Source organism: Antechinus flavipes, chromosome 6 (assembly GCF_016432865.1).
Source record: "Antechinus flavipes isolate AdamAnt ecotype Samford, QLD, Australia chromosome 6, AdamAnt_v2, whole genome shotgun sequence".
Taxonomy (NCBI): domain Eukaryota; kingdom Metazoa; phylum Chordata; class Mammalia; order Dasyuromorphia; family Dasyuridae; genus Antechinus; species Antechinus flavipes.
In genome coordinates this window covers 218,657,615-218,679,550 of record NC_067403.1, presented here as the reverse complement: position 1 = coordinate 218,679,550, position 21,936 = coordinate 218,657,615, and the positions used below count along the sequence as shown (strand labels likewise).

Below are 21,936 nucleotides of genomic sequence, written 5' to 3'. Positions count from 1 at the left end.
TTTTCTCTTTTTTAACTTTAATGGGAACTGAGTGAAGTTCCAAGTGGTCTTAGATAATTAAGATACACAAGCAAAGAAGCAAACCTACATATAAACTGAAAAGTGATGTCAGGATCATTTAAAATGCACACTGAAGAACCTGGAAAGATGATTATCCCTTAAGGAAAGACAAAAGACCAATAATACGAAAATGAAACTTTTTTCCAGGTGCAAAGATAAAATACTGAATTACAAAATTACAAGCTTAGAGTCAGAAATAAGCTCTGAGGTCATCTCACCCAACTGCTCATTTTATTGATTAAGAAAAAAGCCCTAGGTCATAGGACTTCTTGCCCTAATAGTGAAGTACAGAATTTGGATTTAAATCCATGTTCCTCTGATTCCAAAACCCAGTATTCTTCCCATATGATCATCTAATGTAATCAATCATCAATTTGCATAGGCTACTTGGGTTTATTGCATAGAATTTGTCCCAGCATTCTCTTTGCCCTTAATAGAATCACAAAATGAAACAAGATTTAAAATTGGAAGGAAACTGAAGGTCAGGAATGTCACAAGTAGTGGGAGGAATGGGATTTCCTAACTCCTGCTATATAGAGTCCAATTTGCTTTCCATGACAATGCATGGTCTTCTGTCCAAGATAATAAAATAGGACTGATTAAATATGCATAGCATTGTAGATAGAAGGAAAAAATGGCCATCCAGTCAATTCTTCTCATTTTATAGGTGAAAATATTGATATTATGAAAATAATGAAATTAAATGTTAAGTGATTTGTCCTAGGTCACACAGACAGTTAGGAACTCTTGGAAGTCAGATATTCTGACCCCAAATCCAGAACTCTTTACACTATTCTTGTCTGAAATCTTTTAACTTTGTCATCTTTTCTTACCCATCTCTTCACTCCCATCCCCATACTACCACATACACATATTGCAGAAACTACAAAGCTAACACGAATATTCTAAATTAAATTTTACTGACTCATAAAATATTCTTATTCTTGCATTTTTTCCTTATCATCAATATCTTCTGAGTTTCAGAATTCAGATTATTAGGTAACTATGAATGTTGAAACAGAGGAACATCTCAAAGATTTGGCATTATGGGAGATATCTCCATATCTTATAAAGTTTTAAGGGTTGCTGCATAATGAACTGGAGATAAGGCCTTAGCCTGTGTGGCTAATATAGACACAATTTGCTACTAGATCTTTATTGCAAACCTATACAGTTTGGCAAACCTTAAAAAGCCTAGGTTTAACTATTTTGGCCTCTATCAGACTAGGCCATTTAAAATTTTAACCCCAGAAAAATCAAACCACAAGTCTTCATTTTTATGTGGTACAAACAAACTACTGAGAGTAATCCCACCTGCTAATTACACAGTAAAGTAATGCTGAAATGAAGCAGCAAAGTGTCTGCGTGCTTCTAATTTTTTTTTTTTACTATAAACTATGAATTTCTTCAAGTTCTTTGAAAATCAAAAACAGCCATGGTACAAACTGAGGTAACAGACTGCTGTTAAATAAATAATACATTTGTCAAAGCTGAAGGAGGGCAACAGCAACTCTGAAATCTGGAATGTATAATAAGGTCTGCACTTATTCTCAATACAGTCATTTGATTTTTCAGTTCAAATATATCCCCACAGATTTAAATAATTTGGATTTCCAGCAGTTGAAAGGGGATGAATTTTTTTCTGAATGTCTGGAAAGGCTTCTGAACAGATGGAAACTAATGACTTGACCTAGGATACAGTCACATATCACAGTATGATGGAAAGGTATGGTGATTGCTGCTAGGGGTTTTAGAGGGAGAAAAGAATGATTGCAAAAATCAGATTGATGTGTGGCAAGTCACTGTCTTTCTTCTTAGTTTTAGTAGCCAACAGTGTCAAATACTCATCCATAAATGATGCTGAAGAAAGCATTGTTTTATTTTGATATATGTGTATTGCTTCTCTCACTCAACATAAAATCAAAGAAAACAGTTCCTTAACTCATGTTATCATACAAGTCAAAGGAATATCATACATCATCAAGGACCATCCCTCTTTTGACAGATAAACTGATGTCCAGAGAAGATGAATAGAAGCCACGTTCTTCCTTGACTTCAAATCCAATTTCCCCTCCACACTATATCACAACACAATTAGGCATGAAATATTGAGGTGAATTTCTTAAATTTTCTATCCAGAGAAATATTTCAGATCATGGACAACAAACCAGCTATCCATTTTTAAAAATCTTTCATCAAAGATTAATTTCCATTTTTCTAAGGCTGAATGGTTCTGATCTCTGGGAACAATCACCAGGAAAAAGACCATCTTATCACTTAGCTACATTCAACCATTATTCTTATTTATTTTTCTAGCTCTAAGTAAAAGGTCTTGCTTACTAGAAGGAGAGTTAATTGATATATGTAAAATTATTTTGGAGACATCTGAAGATGTCTCTGAAGTGCAAATTACATTGATGACTATTAATAGATTGGAAATCAAATCTGAAGGCTCATAGGCCAAAGATTAAAAAAGCTTAGAAGAGTTCTTAGAAGGGTTAAATAGAAGATTAGCTCCATCCTCTCATTTTGCAAGTGAGGAAAAGTTTTAGTGGATCCCCCAACATCACACAACTAGTGAGTATCAGAGTCAAGACTCTATATTTGCAAAAACTGTTCTTACCATTACCACCTACCATTCATTTGGGGGCATAAAAATCATGAGACAATAATTTAAATTTTGAAATAGAAATAAAGTTTTTTGTCAGAATTTCCAAATGCTAGGTCTTCTTTGTCTTCCTGAAGAATGTTCAGATTTGTGACAGTTTCCAAGGAAGGAAGAGACGAACAGTCTGAAAACATTTTAGCTGTAATAGTTAATGAATAAAGTTTTAGAGAATTGATCAAAGTAAGTAGGATATTACTCCAAGTTCTGGTAGTACTTTATTAGAGAAGTGTTCCATTCCATAGGAAAAGATCTTAGATTTAGAGTCGAAAAGAGCCTAAACACTGAAAAGGATCATCTAAGCCAAGCCCTTCCCTTTAACAGAGGAGAGGCCCAGGTACCACGGATCTTCAATAATCCTGGTAACAATGATGATGATGACAATGATGATCATAATGATGATGATGGCACGTGTTTAAATAGCACTTTAAATCTTTACAAGCCATTCATCTCATTTGATTTTCACAATATCCCAGGTTCCAGGATTATCATCACCATTTTACAGATGAGGAAACTGAGGCTGAAATAGATTAAATGACTTGTTCAAGGTCCCATAACTAGCAAGTACCTGAGGCAGAATTGAACTCTGGTCTTCCTGGCTCTAAATTTCAGGCTGTCCACTGTATCACCAAGCAGGAGAGCCAGAAATCACCTCATACATAAAATCAGAAATCCAGAGATGGAATGACTCTTAGAAATCATTTAGTCAGACTGCTTCAGGAAAATTAAATGACTTGCTCAAAGTTATACAGGGAAAAGTGGAATAATTCACTGGCTCCAAATCTAGCATTTCTCCTCAGTGAATCTGAGAATTAGCAAAGTAGGACCTATTTCTGAAAGAACCACAGCTATTACCCCACATTTTCATCTGAGGTCAGAGTCCAACACATGCATTTTTTGAACAATGACTTTTCCCCAACAGCCTCTACAATGTGAAAAAAAATTCATCTGTAAATTGATAGTCTATAAAGTGTCTCCATGAATATATAATGTAATATAAGGTATTAATCTCTTTGTTACTTGAATTATTATGTGATAGTACATTTTTCATCTGTTGGAAGCCAGGAAAACTTGAACTGTGCTAATTTTTTTTTTACTAACAATAAATCAATAGGTGTCAAAACAGTAGCCCTAAAAGTTATCTCATTCAGTATCATTGGATCTGCCCACAGCAAGTCCCAGAAGAAAATTTCAGACTCAGTTGCTATAGCAACAGAATCTAATGTCTTGCTGGGATGGATACTGTGAGTTCATTTTCCTGCCCTAGTGCAGTCCTGTAGAATTTTTATAGTTTACCAAAAAAAAAAAAAAAAAAAAAAAAAAAAAAAGACACAGAATTGGTAACTGCAGACATGACCCTTTCATTGATCTGAGATGATTGAATTCAGAAGCGGTTCAAAGAAGGTGACTCGCCACCACTCGGGATCCTTCCAGTTAGCTTCAGATTAAATTATTCTTTGTATTTTCTCTAAATTGCCTCTGTGATCGTATTTCTTAAACTAGAGCAAAATTCTCCATTTAAGCCTTTAAAAATGCAAATGGTTTTGAATCAAATCAGTTTGAAATCTAGCATGCTGTAACTAAAATATGTCTGACTCCTAAGGAAAGGATATCTGATGTCACAAACCCACTTTTGTATAGAACCTAGGTTTTGGATAGAAAGGATGAAGCCATGGCCTATTTTCCATAGACCAAAGTTCTTTTATGATTTCTCTAAATCAACAGTCTGGACTTCTCTGGGCAAACAATGTTTGTTCTCCTTAATATTACTGAACTTGTTGTTGGTTATTCTATTGGGTGCATGTTGGATAAAATCATAAGACTATAAATTTGAAGCTATTATAATATTTTCCTTCCCTCCCATTCCATTCTCGTTTTGCAGTCCTTAATATGACACTGAAGATAGTCAAATGAACAATGGATCACTTACTGTGTCTCATAGTGCAAGACCTAATATATGACCACAGAGTTAATACTATTTCATGGATGCCAAAAAAAAAAAACATATCACTCTAATCCTAAATATTTCTTTTAATGTCCTACTTCAAGGCCTGAGACTTCTGACTTTTGCTCACTCTTCTGGATGAAAATATTGAAAGTCTTTCTGAAGATGAAGTGCTACATTGAGAAGATGACATATAAATCCATCAGCAACCTTTGGACACATTAACTCAATGAAGGAAATTAAGGTATTCTTAGATTGCTTTAAAAGAAACAAATGTGGATTTAGATTAATCCAGAACTGGATTTAAGAGTTAGTATATTTGACTCGTACTATTTATCTGAACTTGAATCAGTTTCTTTATTTCTTTTGACCCCAGATTCTGAAAAATAAGATGGTTAGTCTGTATGGTTTGTAAGATTTCTTCCAGCTCTAAAGTCATGGTTCTATGATCATAGACTTCTTCTTTCCTTCCAAGATCAGATAGCTGCCATCTCTGTGGAAGTTAAATGCATAAATAAATGGCACACTGGACCACATTTTAAGGATGGAAAAGGAGAAGAAATTCCAGGGCATTGGATACTACTGAAGACTGCAGCCAGAATATAGCAACAGGGCATTGAGACCCTAAGCAACCAATCTTCAAAAGGTGGTAGGGATTTTTTTTTAAGGGGAGAAGGAAATGAGTGATTTGAAAGACAACCTTCACCCCTTTAAACATGGATTTCCCTAGGGCCAGTACTGAGCAGAGCTGATGAATTTCCAAGAAGGAAATGGAAAGTATTATGGTCCTATTTGTAACAAGGTCAGTTTCTCATTTTAAAGTGGAAGACGGGGAAAAATGGCTTTGACCTTATATCTACCTCGAGGGGTTATAGAAAAAGTAAAAACTGCTCCCATCTGTCCTGAAGAGGCTGGCCCCAATAACCTTTCTAAGTTTTCACAAAAGAAATGAAGCTTAACAGAGACATAAGAAAGAAGGAATTAGCTAAATAACCTGGTGTTTATCCCTCCCCCAATTTGCATCTGTGTTTGGAAAAAATAGAAGGAGGCTCCCTACTAAACACATTCTATGATCCCAAAATGGTCTTGGTACTAGGAAGAATCAAAAACAGTGAAAGAAATCTATATCTTAATGTTCTTATTAAGCACTGATACAAAAAGATTAAATAAAATATTAGCCAAGGAGTTACAGCAACATGTCATAAATATTAAATACTGTGACCAAGTTGGATTTACAGCAGGAATGCAGAATTGACTAAATATTTAAAACATTGTAAAGTATATTAATAACAAGAACAACAAAAATCACATGATTGTATCAAGAGACACACAAAAAAAGTTTTTGATAAAATACAATACCCAGTTATGTGTAAGGTAACTTTTGATGGATAGAACCAGAGTTGTTACTAATGTAAATGCTATTGACCATCTAGATAAATGCAACAGAAAGAAAATTTGTTATGATAAAGAAAGTGACTAAAAGCTTTTATAAAAAATAAATGTAAAATTCTGATTCTAGCTATGCTTTAAGAAAAACAAGAAGAAATTTATGGCTCAGTCTTAGAACTAGAATTTCTCAGTCTAAATTAGATAAACCCTTAGGCATAAATCAACATGAATTTCATTAGTCTTATCTAAATACAAGGGTCATTCATAACCAACTGAATCTTTCCCACTCTGAGACAAAACCCTATTAGAGAAAATGTGAAATGACTTGTATTTTTGTAATTTTATCCTCACAATAAAAAGCGATAAACAAAAAAAGGATTCCCAAAAGAAGGCTCTAAGACATTCAAACTTAAGGACTTGACTTTTATCAGTTAGAAAGGTAGAAAGAAAGAAAATAGAAAATGCAAAATTAGTTCCCAGTTGAACAAAGGTTTGATTATTTTATCTGCAGTTGGTGTCAATCACCTCAATGTAATACATTTTCTCTCTATTTGGGCCATGATGTTTGGCTACATATATCTGCACAAGTGGATATTTGTGTCTGTTGATACAACATATCATCCTAGATGAGTTGAGATATGTGAGGTGTCTGTTGACTTTTTTTGTAGGAAATAAAAATGATCACACATAGATTGAAAGATGGAAAGGATTTTCAAGGCTTTCGAGTCAAACTTTCTTATTTTACAAAAAATGGAAACTGAGATAAATTAACCTGTACAAGATTACATAGGAAATAGTACTGTAGCAGAAAAGAAATTTAAATCTCCTAAATTCTAGCTGTCAAAACAAATAGGTTTCCATTGTACCATGCTGCCTCCTACAGGTTCTTATTTCTCTGTGATTTCTTCATCTTAAAGCCTCATTGTTATTTTTTCTGACCTTTATTAGTCAAATCTGATAGTGTATGTATGAAAGAACACACATTTATATATACTTACATGTAGATGTATGGGTACTCTTATCTCTTTATAATGCCCCACATGCAGAAAGAATTACATTTCGACATACTTAGAAAAAAAGAGTTATAAGCAATGTATATATATATATATATGTATATATATATATGTCATAAACATGTGACTAGAAATAGAAAACTAGAAATGTTAAACCAAACAATGGCCCCTTAATGAGGGGCTTTTCCGATAGCTAGTTTTGGTGAATATTAATTTTGTTATGTTGTAAAGCAACTGAACCAGTTTATACTCAGGTAGGTTATCTGAGATCTAATAGTCCTTATATTATCTGCCCTATACTATAAACTTCATAGTTAAGAATTTTATGATATTCTTTCTTTTCTTTTTTTTTTTTTGCTTCCATTGAATTTAGTACTTCCTTACACCTAGAAAGCAATCAAACAGTTATCAAATAACAATAGCTGACTTGATATGGCACTTTAAGTTTTGCAAAATACTTTTCATTAATTATATTATTTGATCTTCAAAACAACTCAAATGAATAAGCATTATTATTCTGTTTTATAGAGGAGGATACCAAGGCTTGGAGGACTTCAGGAAATTGTTGATAGTTGTAGAATTAGTATTTGCAATTAGAATCAAATCCATGTCTTTTTGACTTCAAGTACAGAGACAGTCCTACTATACCACAATTAAAAGAATTAAAAGAAAAGGTGACTCTGAAATAATGCTCTGAAATAGACAAAGCTACACTGAGTTTTAGAGCTACAAACAATTTTTGCACTTATGAAGATTTGTGTATATACACATGTTCAGACAGACATAGATACATGTATATATCATATTCATGTGCTCAGCTTTCAAATATAACAGTATGTTAAATGTCATGCTTGTAATGGACTAGTAATTTGCATTACCACAATACTTTTTTTTATGAAGAAATACACTAAAAGGGGCTTTTAAAGGGAATTTCAGTGCATGTGAATATTTATTTATAAAACAATATTGATTTAAATGAGTATGAGAGACCCAAGGAAGAAGGAAGAATCACTACCAATTAAGTAGTAACCATAACTATTCCTCGAACATGTTCTGAAGTTGCACCTAAAGCAATAAAAAATGATTTAATATCCTCATCCTGGAAGAAGATGTCAACCATTTGTAATACCTGCAGTAGTTTTATAAAGTGAGGTATATTTATTGAATAGAGCTCATAGATTATAGATTTTGAGCTACAGGAATATTAGAGTCTTTTAAGACCAACTTCTCATTTTATAGGCAATGGAAAAAAGACCAGGGAAATTTCATCGTTTTCCAAGATTTACAAGGACAGTAAAAAGCAAAACTAGGATTCAAATTCCAGTCTTCAACCCCTAAAAATAACAGTAATAATCACAATAATAAACAATAACAACAACAACAATGATAATAGCTAGCATTTATATATCACTTTAAGGTTTGCAAAGTATATTACCTATATTATCTCATTTGATCCTCACAACAACCCTGCGAGGTGAGTGCTATCATTGTCCCCATTTTACAGACGGAGAGAGTTAGATTGAGACATTTAATGATTAATCTAGAATCCCACAGATAATAAGTTTCAGAGACAGAATTCAAACTTCCACTATGTCCAACATTCCATCTGTTATACTAACTAATACTTTCCCTACTGCCCCACATTTGAAAAGTTGTGAACAATACTGTAAATAGTTATCACTTATAATTATCTTATTTAAAATTATATTTAAATAAAATTATTTTAAAATATTTAAAAAATAACCACTTTGATGTCCCAAATCCTTCTTCTTTTCTCCTAAAAGCCAGTGATGTATCACATGATAAAACCCAGTGTTAGAGCTTATACTAAAAAACAATACAATTTGTAGATCAATGGAATAACTACTTTGGTTGATGAGGCATTATAATGAAGCTTAGAACAGTATTTTATGAAGACTTGTAAAAGGATGATATGGAACAGATATTTATATGCATACTTAAAAATGAAAATTTAACCTGGAATTTCATAAGGAATCTGACATAATACACTTGAAAAATAATTTAATTGCATCACTATTATGAGAATAGCTTAAAATTTAAAAGAAAAAGGTAATGATTTGTCTCTTAAAAGAAATGCATTTAATGACTTGTATTTAAAATATTGTTGTGCATATTTAAACTTATATATGAATCATACTAATTGATATTTTGCTTATGCATAGTTTCATGATATAAAGAAACAGAGAGAACTCTAGCTTGCCCAGATAAATAGAGAACTATCATCAGAGTCAGGAAAACCATGTTCAAGTCTCACTTCTTATATGTATTACCAATGTGACCTTGGGAAAGTAATTTTAAATTTCACTGCCATCAGCACTTATCTAAGGTTACAAATTATATAAGTTAGCTAATTATACTTACAGAAGGAATTTGCTAATCAGTAGTTTCCTACACCAGTGAAATGACATCTATAACAACTTCCTTCGACCTCCCCTCAAAAGGAAGAATACATACATAAACATTTGACAAAGAAATAAACACTCTAACATAGAGATGGGAGATGGGCAAATTCAGTGATGGACAGTCTGTTTATATTTTATTATGAATAAGAAAGCAGGTAGGTGATGCAGTGGATAGAGTATCAGACCTAGAGTCAAGAAGACCTGAGTTTAAATCCAAACTCTGACACTTACTAGCTGTGTGACACTGGAAAAGTCAGTTAACTGTGTTTGCCTCAGTTTCCTCATCTGTAATATGAGCTGGAGAATAAAATTGCAAACAATTCCAGTATTTGTGCCAAGAAAACCCCAAATGGGCTCACAAAGTCTGACAGGACTGAAATTATGAACAATAACAACAATGTAGGGTTTAATGATTTTAAAACTTAAACTGTGATAACTCACATTGTGATTGATGTTGGCTTCTGTGAGAAGTCATTTGGGAGAAGGAACAGAACTTGAGCTGAATGTAAAATGTAAAGGTGATTTGGAAGGCTCTGGAATTGTGAAGAAGACGCATATCTGAACATGGGAGAATTGAAATGTCAGAGGAGACAAGAAGAAGGAAGTGGGGAGAAAGCTCAGTGAGATGGGCAAGAGAAATAGTGCATTAAGAAGAGATGAAAAGTTTAAGTTGAAGAAAGAGAAAGACGATTTGTACTAAAAAAGGACAGAAACTGAACTGAAGAAACTGAAGAGAACTGAAAAAACAGAGAAGAAAATGAAGGTCCAAAAAGGAATAGAAAGATTCCAACTGAAGGAATAGAAGTGGAAGGGTTTAAAGAGTTATAGGAGGAAAGAAAGGCTGAAAGTCTAAAGAAATAAAAGAAAATAGTTGATGAGGCAAATAAAGAAAAGTACAAAAAATCTTTGTAAGAAAAAGGAAAGAGGATGGCCTTTCTTTAAAGTCCTAGAGAAGTGAGAAGGAAGATAACTTTTCTGGAATTGAAGAAACCCATAAATGATTTGTCACAGTAGCTCTCCAGGGTACTGCAAGGTGTGAGGGTCTCACTTTTCTCAAGGATGGAAAGAAGGAAGAACTTTATAATGAACTTTATAGATCCTGTGATTTCATCTCTGCCAAGGGTAAAGTGCTGCTATCTATGCTCAAAGAACAGGTTGATCTTCCTGGAAGAGATAATAAATGAATTAGAGATAGCTCTTCTTTTAAGAATATCAAGTGGTATCAAGTATCCATTCATAATGAAACAAAACAGTGGAAGAGGACTCCAGTGTAAAATAAAAGAAGAAAAGGGATAGGAAGAGGCAGAGGGGAAATCCTACTAGGATGAGAAGATTGGAGAATAGAAAAATATCACCCAGAAGAGATGGGGAAGAAAGCTTATTGAATGCTTGAAACTAGAAACCAAAAAAAAGTTTTCCTGAATAGAAAAAAGCTGGATATTTTAAAAGAAGCATTTGTTTGATCTCCAAAGAATGATGACATAGACCCTTGGGTACTTTGAGGTGCCAGATTATCCAGCATAATTTGGAAGGAAAAGAGATGAGTAGTGGTGATAGGTGATTCCATGCTAAGAGATACTGAAGCAGTACTCTGTTGACCTAATAAAAACTGGAAAGTCTGAAAACTTCCTGGAGATTGCATCCAAGTCCTAATAGAATTCATTCAATCAAATAATTATTCCTCTTGATGTTTCAGATGGATATAAATAATACTTCCAATAGGAACCTAAAAAGTACCACTACTAAATTCTGGGCAAAAATCTGAAGATTATAAGTGTAATAACAAGGTTTTCATCACTGTTCCTGTTGAAGTCAATGAACTCATAAGTTTTAAATTAGAAAGGAAGTGGAGTGATGGCAAGAAAACTGACTTTGTATATTTATCTATCTATATAAAACATAAGAATGGAGGAAGAATAGCAAAAGCAAAGAGATAAAAAACTCAGAAACCAATGGAAATATATAAAAATCAACAATCAAGTTTTATTAGTATATACTCAAAAGTTTATGGTAAACTATCATTATTATTGGGGCAATGAGGTGGCAGAGCAGCTGGAACACTAGAGCTAAAGTCAAGAAGGTCAGAGTCTAAATCCAGTGTAACTTATTAGCTATGTGACAGAAATATAAAGACAGAGATAGAGATAGAGAGACATTAAGAAACACACATAGCCACAGAGAGAGACAGAAACACAGAGGATGGACAGAGAGACAGAAATATGGAGACACAGACAAGGAGAGTTACTTAGCAAGCCTCAGATGTCTATATCCAAATACACAAATTTAAGTACCAAGTAAGGTGAAAACAAGATTGTCATACAAGGTGGCAAAATTGACTTCATAAACTTTACTGAAATTTGGAGAGATGAGTCCCTTGCCTGGAACATAGGCCTAGAAGCAGGGTGGGTATTCCTCAAAAGACAGAGTTTAGGCAAAGGCAGAGAAAATGCCTAGTATTACATAAAAAGATGAAACCCTTATATGAGAAAATGCAAGAACCAGATAAGGGAAGCATAGTGAGGAGTGACTTCATAAAACTTTATGGAAGCATAGGAAGAGATAAATGAGAAATTTAGGGAACAAATCAGAAGGCTGGCATGGAAACAATATTGATTGTTGACCAATTTTCTGAACCTAGATAGATAGATATATAGTCAAAAGATAAACAACAGATACTATAGATAAATATAGATATACATGCCTAAATATTCATATCTATCTCTGTGTTTCTGTCTTTCTGTCACTTTCTACATCTAAGTCTCTGATTATATCTATCAATTTTATGTTTAATTATCTCATTTTATCTCTGTCTCTGTATGAATCTTTCAATATCTCTGTCTTCCTATCTCTGTTTCTGTCAGTATTTGTCTCTCTCTTTGTCTCTGTGTCTCTATCTCTCTCTGTCTCTCTTTTTCTCTTGCTCCTGACAAAAACAAAGATGTTAATATTTTTTAATTAAATTAATTAATTTCATCCTGAAAAAAATGTGAAGAAATTGAGAAGTAATTTTCCATTCTGGTTATTAAGAAGCAAATGATGGAAATTAGGTAGAAACAACCATTTCATCTTAAAGATTACTATGGAAAAGGGGAAGAAATCAAGCAAAGTTTATATATACTCAATATTTTTGAGTTCAGAAAAAGTATAGGTAGGAAACTATATATTATTTTAATAATAATGCTAAATATACTGCTAGGAGAAGTCATTTGAAAAGAGATCCAAAGAAGAAATTATGATGACAACACAGAGGAAATATCTTGATGAAACAAGGAGGGCAAATTGTTTAAAGTGACCAATGTGTCTTTATATAAAGGGAAATTGCCAACTATCCTTAATTTTTTAAAATACGTAAAGATAAAAGCAATAGTAGATAATAGTAGATAAATATGAAATAATGGAATGGTCTGTAAGAAAATATTAGAATTGCTAAAGTTGAAGGTGACTTGAGAGTCTGGTGAAAAAAGCTAAGCATAAGGAAAAAATGTAATTTTTAAAAGTCATATTTTTTGAAAGAGGAAGTTCAAAGTAAGAAGACCATTCCTCAGAATGGATTCAACAATGACAAATGATGGCAGAAAGAGAAGATAAAACTAGTTATTTTGCTTCCTTTTCTCTTGCTAAAGAGAATGACCTTTGGACCATGAAAGAAGAATGAAAATAGCTAATAGGAAATTGATGCCCAAATTAAAAAATTGAAAATAAGAGAATAGTTAGAAAGAGAGAATCTGCTTTTGATGAGCTCAAGTCACTTGGCCCAGATGAATGATATCTTGAGGTCCTAAAGAAACTGACATATTTGAATTCTGGGTCATTCAATGATATTTAATAAATCATGGAAAACTGGAGAGATATCATAGGACTAGAGAAAGAAAAATGTCATTTTTTAAAATGGAAGAGAATAGAGAATCAAAAGTATAGTCTGGCGAGTCTTATTTTGGTTCCTGGCAGAATTTATTAGGAAAGGAATGATTGGTAAACATCTAGAAAGGAAAGTGGGGATCACAAAATCCAGCATAATTTCATGAAGGATAGATTATGTAAAGATGATGTCAGTTCCTCTCTCCTGTCTTATTAGGATAGATTTATTAGACTAATAGTTTCTAGGATTTCTACAAATTAAAGTTTACCTAAGTTTTCACAAAGCACTTGACCAAGTTAGTGATGCTATTCTTGTGGAAATGTTGGAAAGATATGGTGTAGATACCAAACTAATGGGATGGTCAAATGATCAGAATGAAGATAGTGATTCTCCACTTGGAAAAAGTCTCTAGTATATAAACCCAGGATTTGTTTTTCATGCTATGCTTTTTTAAAAACAATTTATTTGATTTCTTTACTAAAATTACAGATAGAATGTTGGCTACATTGTTGTATGATACAAAATTGAGGTAGATATATAATAGTAAATCCCAGAATCAGGATTAAAAAAGATCTTTATCTATATTATTGACCAAGTTTAATAATATAGACTATAAAGAAAATAAATACAGAGTCTTGCTGAGGTTCAAAAGGACAATTTCACAAGTATAAGACAGGAGAAGCATGCCTAGACAAACAGGTTACTGAAAAAAAAAAAGTTTCAGAGATGTTGGAGTATGCTAAAAGCTCAATATGAGTCAAGATAATGATAAGGCGCTCCAAAAGATAGGATCATCTTAGGTTGCTTTTAGGGAAGAAGAACATTTAGAATTAGGGTGCTCTCAGTTCACAGTTCCTAACACCACATTATAGGAAACCCATTGATAAATTAGACGTTGTCCAGAAAATGGCAACCGAGAAGGTGAAAAGTCTTGAATTAAAATCACAAGCAGATTAGTTGGAGAAATTGGGGATCTTTGATCTAGATAAGAGTTGAGGAGATATGTTTAAATATTTGAAGTGTGCCATGAAAATAGAAAGATTTGTTCCGCTTGGCTGAAAGGGGAGAAGGAGTGTATGGAAGTTTCAGAAAGGCAACTTGGCTTGACAGAAAAAATTAATCATACTGATCCCAAATAAAATAGGAATATCATCACAATTGGTAATGTTTTCTTTAACACTGGAAGTCTCTGTGCAAAGACAGATTGACCATTTGACAAGTTTGCTGTAAAGGATACTTTTTCTCAGGTAAAAGGCCACTGAGGTCTCTTACTACTCTGAAATATGTGATTCTATGATTCAATTAATAACAGGTTGAATATTTAAAATGACCAAATAAATATGGGGTAAAAAAATCCTGTGAACTCACTTTTTTGGCATTACCTGGAGTTTAAGCAGCAACATAAAATAGCCATTATATTAACTGCAGATGTTCTAGAAATAAAAGTGAAATATAATTTCCTTTCTTTAAAAATGAATCCAGTCTTAGAAAAAGGTGAAAGACTATTTTAAGAAACCAAAGTCATGATTATCTGCAAAACCAATCATAGAAGAAATGAAGAGGCGCTTTGGAAACCTGAATTTAATGAACCACTTCTTAAAATAGGAAACATATTCATTTAGAATAACTCCTGGAATGACTAGTCTCTTTTGCCAAGGCTTCCAGGCAAAATGTCAATTTCAGAAACGGACTAAGATCACCAATTTATTTCAATGGCATTTCTAAAATATTAATTACACAGTCAATGCTGAAACTTCTGACCTAGGAATTAATCTGATAAATGAAAATTTCTTTTTATTTTATCACAATCTTCATTATATACTCCCCAAACTATTGGACATTTGTTCATATGATATAAAAAATTTTAAACCAAAAATCAAAGTATTAACCAAAACTCATTTGAGGTCTGAGTCTGAGATGTGTAAAAATAAGGAAGAAATCCATGATTGCTTTTTTAGAGTGATTTGATTTCATTTAAAAACCATCAAAAAAAGATCTCTTGGCTTTAGTTTTCATTCATATACATATATACGCTAAAATTAGAAGATAAAAGAGAAGAGTTGTTACTCTAACCCCTTCCTCCCTTCCCAAGTACTCAATCCCCATGTACAATAAACAACTAAGTGAAAATTAAAAACTTTTTTTACCCTAATGAAAAGGATCTTTTCTCCAACTCTGTATCTTCCTTGTGAGAGTCGTTCCACACAGAACTTGTTTGGGCATTTGCAAGGGGGATCTTCTGAAATATGTTTCACCTGTAACATAAAAGCAGGCCATTATTTTCTTTCCTGAAGAACATCTGGGATTTAGATAATTCATTTTCTTACTAATAATAGCTAACACATATATAGCACTTTCAAGTTTACATGCAATCATCCACTTAACCAATAATAGTCACTCAGTACCAGGATTTGTACAAACACAGAACAGATTTAGCTCAAAATATATAAATGTTAAAGTCTAGATATTTCCTGAAGGTATTTATTGGTACCTTTACAAAGGCATAGATATGCTTCAGAACTGCAACATTTGTACAATTTTGTCCAAGGGCATTCTTCCAGTATAATTTATTTTACATCCATCCTTCCTTTTCCACTACCTCTGCCAACATTATAATATCAGGCCCTTATCACATGATTTCTGAAATATTGCAATATAACCTTCACTGCCCCTCTTGATTCCAGTCTTTCCCACCCCAACTCCATATACTGATGCCAGATATATCTTATTAAAACATCACTTTCAGCATGCCATTCCTCCTGATCCAAAAACCACAATGGCTCCCCACTGACTACAAGAATACCATTCAAAGTCTCAGAATTCCAGGATCTCTGCCATTTTGTATCTCCCCACCTCTGCAGTTTCAAATCCTGCTTTTTCAATTGAACAAAAAATGTCTTCCTTATATGAAATCCTGGTGAAGGCTAAAGGATCTATTCATTTTTCCCCATTGTGCCCACATTCCTTCTTTTGAGCCTTGGCTCACACCACTTCTCTATTCTAGAGATGTCTTTAATCTGCTTATCTTACCCTTCTAAATCCAGATCAAATCTGATTGTTCCACTAAATCATTCTGAAAACATATTAGTGCTGTTGTCATTCCTGTCCTCTGAACTCATATTCTTTTGTTACTTTTTTATGCTTGCCTTCTGGAATTGTCTTTTTCTATACCCATTATAGTTTTACAATTATATGACCATATTTATTTGTCTTTCCAGTACCTGTTTGTAATATACATGTAACTGAGATGTATTGAATTAAAATAATGCAAAAATTAAAAGTATAATAATGATGATGATAGATTATAATGATAATGATAATGCAGTAGTCTAAGAATTATAAGTTTCATTCACTCTTTCAGATAGTTTTGGGGTTATTAACTCAAATGTGCTGAAAATTTTAATATGATGATATATTATATAGATAGATAAATATACATATATAATTTTTTCATCATTTTGCTTTCTATAATTCCTCAAAGATCAATTTAAGTGTTTTCAAAATAGGAGGTTAACCAATTGTTTTAAAATTAGAAGACATGAATATATTATTTCAAACTTTAGAATTTCTTCCAGGGATCCTTTCCTGATATTGCTAGAATCACTTAGTAGTCCACATAATGATACCAAGATATAAAGCTCCCCAAACTTGTTTTTGATTATATCACTTATTACCTATATATTTTATGCAATTGAGGCATACAATTCTATGCAATTTTATGTAACATATGTCCTCAACTATTACATCCTCAAACAAGATTTTAAATTTAAGGTAAAGCCAATATCCATATTAAATGATATGTATATATGGTGTTGAAATAATAATGAGTACTAAGGAAAAATAGAGTCTCATAAAACTTCACAAATAAGATTCAAAATAGGTTGGATTTGGAAGTATACCATGTTTTGTGTACTTTCTTCCCTGAACATTTTCTGAAGAGAAAGCACAAATCACAAGGGGAAGAGGAACTTTGAACACAAGGCACTAGCTGATCCAGTTGGGTTCTGAAGAAGGCCTGATGTCCTCACCAAAAATCTTGATCCATCTTGTTGACCAAGTGTCTGAAATTTACCATTAAGTATTTATCCTGTTGAATGATAATGTTTTTTCTTTCATGTAGGTCTTTTCTAAGGCAAAACAATTGATAGAGGAATAACACATGGCATTCCTAATACTGTAATGTAAATTATTTAATTACAAATACTGTTCCTCTGCCAAAGACCTCTGACAATTGTAGAACATTAGGGATCAAAAGAAGGAAGAAAATGGGTGCATGAATGAGAGATGAAAGTTATGGCAAAAGGAAGGGCAGGGGAAGATTCATAGCTTTCACAGATATGGGCTATAAAAGATCAGACATTTTCTTGAAACAAGAAGGATAATAGTGCAAACCTGATGACCTTGTTTGTGAATCCTCCAACACAGAGACTATGCTAACTCATAAAACTCTTGCATTGGTATTGAAATTACTAAGAGCAGAACTTCACAAAGATCATGACCAAGAGGAAACTATTCCATTAGGATGACTGAGATGGGAGCCATGACTCCTTTGCTTTACTTTTTCATAAGCATAAGGAAAGTGAGACTGTGTTAGTCATTGCCACAAAGGCAATCTTCATGACAAAGGAAGAGAAATCTAGCCTGATGTTATCTTCAGAAGATGACTAGACATAACTAGTAAAGACAGAGTCAGAATTTGAGTTCTGGGATGAAAAGAGGCAGACAGCTTCAATGTCAGTGGAGTTAAACCAATTATAAATTAGGATTCTGACAGTAATATGACAGGAAATAAGAGAACATGAAGAATGTGGACAGGAAGAAAAGAATTTTCATTTAGAACAGTGCTCCCATTATAATACTGCAGGTTATTTGATCCAGCAATCTCTCTGCTGAGCTTGTATCCAAAAGATTTTTAAAAAGGGAAAAGGATCTCTTATGCAAAAATATTTATCACAGTTCTTTTTGTTGTGCCTTAGAATCAGAAATCAAGGGTATATCCATCAATTAGGGAATGAGTGAACAAATTATGGCATATGATTGTGAAAGAATATTATTGTGTTATAAGAAATGACAAGGAGGATGATTTCAGGGTAAAAAAGGAAAAATAGAGTGAAGTGAACAGAAATGGAAAAATGTATGTAGTAACAGCAATATTGTACAATGAAGATTTGTGAAGAAGTATTAATTATTAGTAACACAACAATCTAAGACAATCTCAAAGGACTCATCTGCCTCTAAACAGTGCAGGGCTCCTAGAGAATACACAGAAATCGCAACAATTCAATATCACCAAAGACAGAAAGCATTTCTTTAAGGAATCCATCTTTGGGAAGTAATATTACACAAGCTTTCAGATAGTTTCTCAATACTATCATAAGAAGGAGAGATGTTTTCATGGGTAAAAAATCAGATCAAGAGTTCACTATCACATTATGTGAAAGAATTAGGATCCTCCAAACTTTGACAGATAATTTATATCAAATCCAAATTAGAAGAAAGGAGATAAAGTTAAGTCAAATCCTATACAACACAAGTAAAGTTTGGCAGGGCCTGGGAGGCTATGAGAAGAATAGCAGAATAACTATTTATTCAGGAAAAAAAGCCTTTGGGATGTAATAATCAGTAAGCTCATCAGTGTAAGAGTCAACAGTGTAACATGGTAGTCAAAGACAGGGAATCAAGAACTGGATTTGAATCTTGGCTCCACTACTTAATGATTTATAGTAACTTGGAAAATCACTTTGATCTTTTGGACCTCAGTTTTTTTCATAAGTAAAATCAAAATATAGGAGGTAGATTACTAGAAGATAACTAAAGTCTCTTCCCGCAGAGTTCTTCTATTTTGCTGTGATTGATCCCATATCTAAAATTCTATGTTAAGTTTTGGGCACATTTTTGGAAGGGCATTGATAAGTCAGTGTATATCTAGAGAATGGCAACCAGGAGAGTGAAAAGGCTAGAAACTATAAAATATAATTAACAGCAGAAAGAACCCTTAGGATATTTATCCTGGAGAAGAGAAGACTGGGGAGATGGTTATGATGATGGAAAACATAATAACTGATTCAAAATACGTGAAGGATTGGTGCATGGAAGAATGATTAGATGGAGTCTGCTTGACCCCACAATGGGGCTCTAGGAGTAAGGACAGAAAGGTGTGGAGATATTTCAGCTTCATATAAGGAAATACTCTGAGTTGTCCAAAAAAGTGGAAAGAGCTGCCCCAGGAGGTATTAAGTTGCCCATCATGAGTTCTTCAAGTGGAGACTGGATGACCACTTGTCAGGAATGGTGTAGAAAGGATTCCTGTTCAGGTACGGGTTGGACTGGATGACCTTTGAGGTCCCTTCCAACTTTGATATCCTGTGAGTCTATGAACAAGAGTATTCTGTGGGCAGAGGAAATATGCTGTTAGGAAGGAAATACCTGATAAATGAAATTTATGCTTCTTATATTACCTTGCGATGAACTAGGTTGTTATCATAGACTCTGGCAGGTGTCCTCCTGGCTTCTGGCCAAACATCTAGGCCAGGCTTCTGATGAAATGGGATGTCTAGAGTTGCCAAATTACCCTGAATTATGCCATCTATTGTTATCACAAACAGAGGAAGTTGCTTAGGTAGAAGAAGAATACTAATCTTTTCTTAGAACTTTATTCATCACATTCACTGGCTCTCCAGAGAAGTTAAAGGTTTGAATTTAGCTTGTTTCTCTATTCTAAAAAGACTGAATAATGATTTTCAGACTCAATGAATAAATTCACCTACATAGATGCCTGTTGTCCTTTCCTACTGATATCCAGACTAAAGAAGGTGTATTGAGTTGGCCACCTAAAAGAACTATCTATTTCTTTTATCTCATTATTCTTTTACTGAGTCCAAGGAGGAAATATGAGGAGACATTGGCTGTTTTAATACTGGCAGGATGCTATTTATTAAAAAAAAAAAAAAAAAAAACACTTCCTTGAGCATGTTATCTCAACACAAATCTAGCTCTTTTTGCAAATAACACAGCTCATTTTACCAAAGTCAAAAGACCAAATAAATCTCATTCAGCAAACCTAGAGATTCGCAGAAAATCTATGGCCATTTTACATTCTAATTTTAATAAAAAATGGCACATGAATTTTCATTCCCAATTGGTATTTCACCATAACAAAAGAAATGGTTTCCCTTTCCTAGGAATCTCTCACTGAAAGTGGGAGTCATTTTTATGTGACTTAATTTTTTTTAATCTGTCACTACTATCTCTGAAATAAAACATTTTATTCATGAGATACTTTAGCTTAAAAGAAACACAAAAAGCACAAATGTAGAGACATCTCCACTCCAAAGGTTCATATGGAATATTTGTGCCTGATCTGTTGTAGAACCTTTGGAGCTCATTTTTAATTAGTCACAATCAGAAATGCTGTACATTGCAAATAGTCTATATGAACCTTTGGAATGGAGAAGTCTCTAAATTTTCACATCTCATGTGTCTTTTGGGTTACCAGAAGCCCACCATAGTGATGTCAGTTTAGTTCTCTTCAGTTATGAAGAACAATAACTAACCAACCAGAATGCTATCATTGTAGCTGAGTGCAAGAGTTTTAGAACATGGCAGCATACAGTTTTCTCCTTGGTGATGAACAATATAATAGCATCCTCAAGTATATTTTGATTCAAATGATTATTACTTTGGCTTATTGATTTTAGAGACTCATCTTTTAAAAAATACAAGAATCTGTAACATTATACAGGGTTGGGTCGATTGAGTGGCTTTTTACAGTCCTTTTTAGATATCTTTAGTTTCATTCCACTTCTTCTGAATGGAGTCAGTGGTGTGATATGGCAGCCAAGAAAGCTAATGTGACCTTAGACTACAAGAAGAGGGACATAACATCCAAGAATCTGAAGCCAAACATGCTGCCATACTCTGCCCTGGTCAGGTCCCATCTGGAGTATTGAGTTTGGTTCTCCGTGCCACATTTTAGGAAGAACACTGATAAGCTGAAAGGTGAACAGAATGAAATTGCCACTCAAGGAACTGTTAAAGAAATGATGATATATGTCTTCTGGAAAAAAGGCTTGTAGACAGTGGTGTTAGTGGTGATATGATATGATGTGATAATTCTTTTTAACAAGGATTGACCCAGAGATCAGAAGTAGGACCAGGGAGTAAAAGTTTCAAAGAAACAAATTTAGGAAAATTTCTTACCAATTTGAGTTACTACAAAGTATAATGGATCACTCTAAGAGGTGATGGATTCCACTTTATTGCTAATCTTAAAGCAAAGGCTGAGTACCATTCCTTGGCTATATTAAATGGAATGTTGTTTTATTTTTCAGTTACAAGGTTGACTACGAAGCCTTTAAAATCTCTTCTACATTTATTTTTAGTGATATTTTCCAAGATGTTTCCCTTCCTTAGCTCTCTCTCATCTTGCCTCACCATTCCTTCACATTCACATCCTTCTCAAAGTTGTTTCCAGGGATAGGGAGAGGTGAAAGAAGAATAGAATCATTCCAGTCCCTTCTTAAATACTGGAATATGATCCTTTATCTTAACAATAAGATAAAAATTCACCCAAACCTTTGATG

The 21,936-nt window shown here is 33.5% G+C and overlaps 1 protein-coding gene across 1 annotated transcript in view; it reads right to left on the bottom strand.

Moving 5' to 3' along the window:
• Positions 1–21,936, bottom strand: part of GAS2 (growth arrest specific 2) — a 136,125-nt gene that overhangs the window by 37,153 nt on the left and 77,036 nt on the right. The window contains exon 6 of the mRNA XM_051964222.1: positions 15,502–15,609. Coding sequence (XP_051820182.1) covers positions 15,502–15,609 — 108 coding nt within the window. The remainder of the gene's footprint in view (positions 1–15,501; positions 15,610–21,936) is intronic.